Below are 5,000 nucleotides of genomic sequence, written 5' to 3' on the forward strand. Positions count from 1 at the left end.
GTCAGCCAGGGGCAATAGCTGAAGCCACTTGTCCAAGATGCCATAATGTTCATCCTTCGGGTTCGAAGATGACCATTGACATCATTTGGTGGAATTGCTGCTATGAGACCGGAGGTGGCTGGTGAGGCCAATCCGGGCAAGAAAGCCCCTCCCACAGGTGGGGCAGAAGTGGGTAGGGGCCGTGCTACTGGTGCAGGTGGCTCTGGCTTTCCGCATCTGGCGTTTCTGTTCTGCTGACTGAATCCGTCTCTCCTCGGCTGTCTTTGCTCCTGTGGTGATTGCGCTGCGCCAGGATGAACGGTCGGCAGCAAGTGTCTCCCAAGTCTCTGTGCCGATGGAGAAGTCTTTGAGAGAGACTTTGAGACTGTCCTTGAAGCGCTTCTTCTGCCCTCCGACATTGCGTTTGCCCTGGCTGAGTTCACCGTAGAAGAGCTGTTTTGGGATGCGAGTGTCAGACATGTGGGAGACGTGGCCTGCCCATCTCAGCTGGGCCTTGCGCATGATCGTGATGGTGCTAGGGAGATCTGCCTGCTTCAGAACCTCCATGTCTGGGACTTTGTCCTGCCAGCGGATGTGAAGGAGGTTCCGAAGACACCTGAGGTGGAAGTGGTTTATCTGGCGCTCGTGCCTTCGGTAAGCAGTCCACGAGCGCCAGATAAACCAAGATGCCATACAGTGGGATTGAACCTCAAACCTTGACCATATACCCTAGGGTGCACCTTTGAAGTTAATGAAATGGAACCCACAAACCAAAGTAGTCAAAGTTTTGTTTTGTTTCTTTTTTTCTTTTCTTTTCTTTTTTGTGTTTTCTTTTTTTCTTATAATAGTTTTTTTCTTTTTTTCTTTTCTTTTTTTTTATAATAGTTTTTCTTTGTTTTTTCTCGAAGTTTTTCTTTGTTTTTTAAGATATGAAGTTGTAGTTTGAGGCACAGACTTAAAATCTGACCGACTCAGTTTAGTGTCTGACTGAAAGTTGTTTTGTTCAGAGTGAATAACAACAAAGAAATCTTGTCCTGCTGCTACTGTTTAGATACGGTTGCTTTGTGTTGGTCAAAGAATTTCTATAATAGAATTTCTATAATAGGCTATAATAGAAGAAACTTGCCCAAGGTGCCACACAGTGGGGCTGAACCCGGAACCATGTGTTCGTAAGCAAGCTACTTACCACACAGCCACTACTACATGCTTAGCGATATTTCGTTTGTCATTACGTTCTGAGTTCAAATTCCACCGAGGTTGAATTTTCCTTTCATCCTTTCGAGGTCGATAAATAAAGTACTAGTTACGTACTGGGGTCGATGTAATCGACTTAATCCCTTTGTCTGTCCTTGTTTGTCCCCTCTATGTTTAGCCCCGTGTGGGCAATAAAGAAATATATATATATATATATATATATATATATTCAAAATATATACACATTCAAAATGTGACTGCGAGTGTACCGTTGGCGATTTTTTTTCCTCTGTTTTCCCTTCTCTGGATCTTTCCTTCTCCTATGTTTCCAACGAAGAGCTCCACTCGAAACGTTAAACCCTCCTTCTTCCCTTCCTTCCTGAGCGTCCAATAACACTATATTTGTTCCACGTCCTCGCGTTGTTGTGTTTTTTTGTGCTTTCATGTTTGGATTAACTTTATATATGTAGACACGGGCATGGCTGTGTGGTTAGGGAGCTTGCTTCTTAGCTACATGGTTTCGGGTTCAGTCCCACTGCGTGGCACTTTGGGTACGTGTCTTCCACTATAGCCCCGAGCTGACCGGAGCTTTGTGATTGAATTTGGTAGGTGGAAGTTACTGCCATGTGTGTATATGTGCGTGTAGGTGCTTGTGCCTCTCCGAAAGAGAGAGAGGGGGATATATATATATATATATATATATGTGCCTCTCCGAAAGAGAGAGAGGGGGATATAATATATATATATATATATATATATATATATATATATATGATAGCTTCTTTCAGTTTCTGTCAACGAAATCTACTCATAAGGCCAGGGTTATAGTAGTAGACACTTGCACAAGAGGCAACAAAATGGGACTGAACCTGAAGCAGTGTGGTTGGGAAGCAAACTTGTTACCACACAGCTACCATGCTCGTACCTCTATTTCATAAGTTAACGGCTGATGAACACCGTATCTGTGTAAATGATTCACTTACACCATTCAGAGGCAAGTGGGCCACACGACAACTTGGTAACAGCACAACTAGACGACAACCAGTTGAACCGCCTGACACACAAACCTACTGGGTCACTAAGATTTAGTCAACAACAGGTATAATTGTTCTTGTTTTACTCAAAGCCAGGACTGGAATACTAATCTAGATATGTGATGTGTCAGTTTTTTTCTTTTTTTTTGGGGGGGGGAATAAGAAAAAGGAAATAAGAGTACCTACCCACAGACAAAAATCGTGTTACACAGTGTTATAGGATTGCTCGAAGACTGATCATCATCATCATTTAGCATCCGTTCTCCATGCTAGCATGGGTTGGACGGTTCAACTGGGGTCTGTGAAGCTGGAAGGCTCCATCAGGCCCAGTCAGATCTGGCAGTGTTTCTACGGCTGGATGCCCTTCCTAACGCCAACCACTCCGTGAGTGTAGTGGGTGCTTTTTACGTGCCACCCGCACAGGTGCCAGACAGAGCTGGCAAATGGCCACGAACGGATGGTGCTTTTACGTATCACCGGCACGGGGGCCAGGCGAGGTTGGCAACGGACACGAACGGATGGTGCTTTTACATACCACCGACACGGGGGCCAGACAGGGCTGGCAAACGGCCATGATGACCTCGGATTAAATGAAAACTACTTACCTGGTATGTCCAAAAGGAAAGGGCCCTTGAACATATTTCCATGATAACTTCTGGTTTTTGACCAGCAAGGACCATCTAAATAAAAACAAAGGAACATAGGAAAATAAAAACATAGAAAATAAAAACAAAGAAATAAAAACATAGAAACAAGAACAACCGCAGGAGTGGCTGTGTGGTAAGTAGCTTGTTTACCAACCACATGGTTCCAGGTTCAGTCCCACTGCGTGGCACCTTGGGCAAGTGTCTTCTACTATAGCCTCGGGCCAACCAAAGCCTTGTGAGTGGATTTGGTAGACGGAAACTGAAAGAAGCCCGTCGTATATATATGTATATATATATATATATATATATGCGTGTTTGTGTGTCTGTGTTTGTCCCCCCAACATTGCTTGACAACCGATGCTGGTGTGTTTATGTCCCCGTTACTTAGCGGTTCGGCAAAAGAGACCGATAGAATAAATACTGGGCTTACAAAAGAATAAGTCCTGGGGTCGAGTTGCTCGATTAAAAGTGGTGCTCCAGCATGGCCGCAGTCAAATGACTGAAACAAGTATAAGAGTATAAGAGTATAATTACTTGAGAAGGGATTTCAGAGACAGAAACTGAAAGGCATCTGTTTTTACCTTTTACCTGTTTCAGTTATGTGGTCATGCTGGGGCACCAGCTTAAAGAATTTTTAGCCAAATGAATCAATTGTTTAATTCTATTTTGCTGAACCACTAAGTCACAGACATAAATGCACACCAACATAAGTTGTCAAGTGGTGGTAGAGGCCAAGCAGACACACACATACACACACACGTGTCAGGCTTCTTTCAGTTTCCGCCTACCAAATCCCTTCACAAAACTTTGGTCAGCTCCCTTCTGCCCCACTCCTGATCCCCTGTTTGTGTCCCCTCTTATGCTCACCTTATACCTATTTCTTTACTACCCACAAGGGGCTAAACACAGAGAAGACAAACAAGGACAGACAAACGGATTAAATCGATTATATCGACCCCAGTGCATAACTGGTACTTATTTAATTGACCCCGAAAGGATGAAACGCAAAGTTGACCTCAGCAGAATTTGAACTCAGAACGTAGCGGCAGACGAAATACCTATTTCTTTACTACCCACAAGGGGCTAAACACAGACAAGACAAATGGATTAAGTCGATTATATCGACCCCAGTGCATAACTGGTACTTACTTAATCGACCCCGAAAGGATGAAATGCAAAGTTGACCTCAGCAGAATTTGAACTCAGAACGTAGCGGCAGACGATATATCTATTTCTTTACTCCCCACAAGGGGCTAAACATAGAGGGGACAAACAAGGACAGCAGACAAACGGATTAAGTCGATTATATCGACCCCAGTGCGTAACTGGTACTTATTTAATCGACCCCAAAAGGATGAAAGGCAAAGTCGACCTCGGCGGAATTTGAACTCAGAACGTAACGGCAGACGAAATACAGCTACGCATTTCGCCCAGCATGCTAACGTTTCTGCCAGCTCACCTAATTTTTGAGGGTTTATTCTGGTACCCTATCACCATTATCTTTATCTTCTTCTCAAAAGATCCCATCCACCCTTATATAATGGAGTGTAGCTATGTATCCCCTCTACAGCAAGATACCTGCACTTCACCCCCCACCACACCCCCAGCAGCTAGCATAAATCCACCTCCCCATCCCTAATACTCTCACACCCCTATTTATATTTCTTTACTACCCACAAGGGGCTAAACACCGAGGGGACAAACAAGGACAGACAAACGGATTAAGTCGATTATATCGACCCCAGTGCATAACTGGTACTTATTTAATCGACCCCAAAAGGATGAAAGGCAAAGTCGACCTCGGCGGAATTTGAACTCAGAACGTAACGGCAGACGAAATACCTGTTTCTTTACTGCCCACAAGGGGCTAAATACAGAGGGGACAAACAAGGACAGACAAACGGATTAAGTCGATTAGATCGACCTCAGTACGCAACTGGTACTTAATTTATCGACCCTGAAAGGATGAAAGGCAAAGTCGACCTCGGCGGAATTTGAACCCAGAACGTAACGGCAGACGAAATACAGCTACGCATTTCGCCCGGCATGCTAACGTTTCTGCCATCTTGCCGCCTTTCACACCCCTATTTAGTCATGGGGACTTTTAGCTCTGTTTGCTGCCCTTTTTTCTGCCTTGCAGATTATT

The 5,000-nt window shown here is 44.3% G+C and overlaps 1 protein-coding gene across 1 annotated transcript in view; it reads right to left on the reverse strand.

The window, feature by feature from the left end:
* LOC115229865 (E3 ubiquitin-protein ligase CCNB1IP1-like) overlaps positions 1 to 5,000 on the reverse strand; it is a 45,818-nt gene that overhangs the window by 13,026 nt on the left and 27,792 nt on the right. Inside the window, exon 6 of the mRNA XM_036499362.1 lies at positions 2,813 to 2,887. Coding sequence (XP_036355255.1) covers positions 2,813 to 2,887 — 75 coding nt within the window. The remainder of the gene's footprint in view (positions 1 to 2,812; positions 2,888 to 5,000) is intronic.

Source organism: Octopus sinensis, unplaced genomic scaffold (genome assembly GCF_006345805.1).
Source record: "Octopus sinensis unplaced genomic scaffold, ASM634580v1 Contig13735, whole genome shotgun sequence".
NCBI lineage: Eukaryota > Metazoa > Mollusca > Cephalopoda > Octopoda > Octopodidae > Octopus > Octopus sinensis.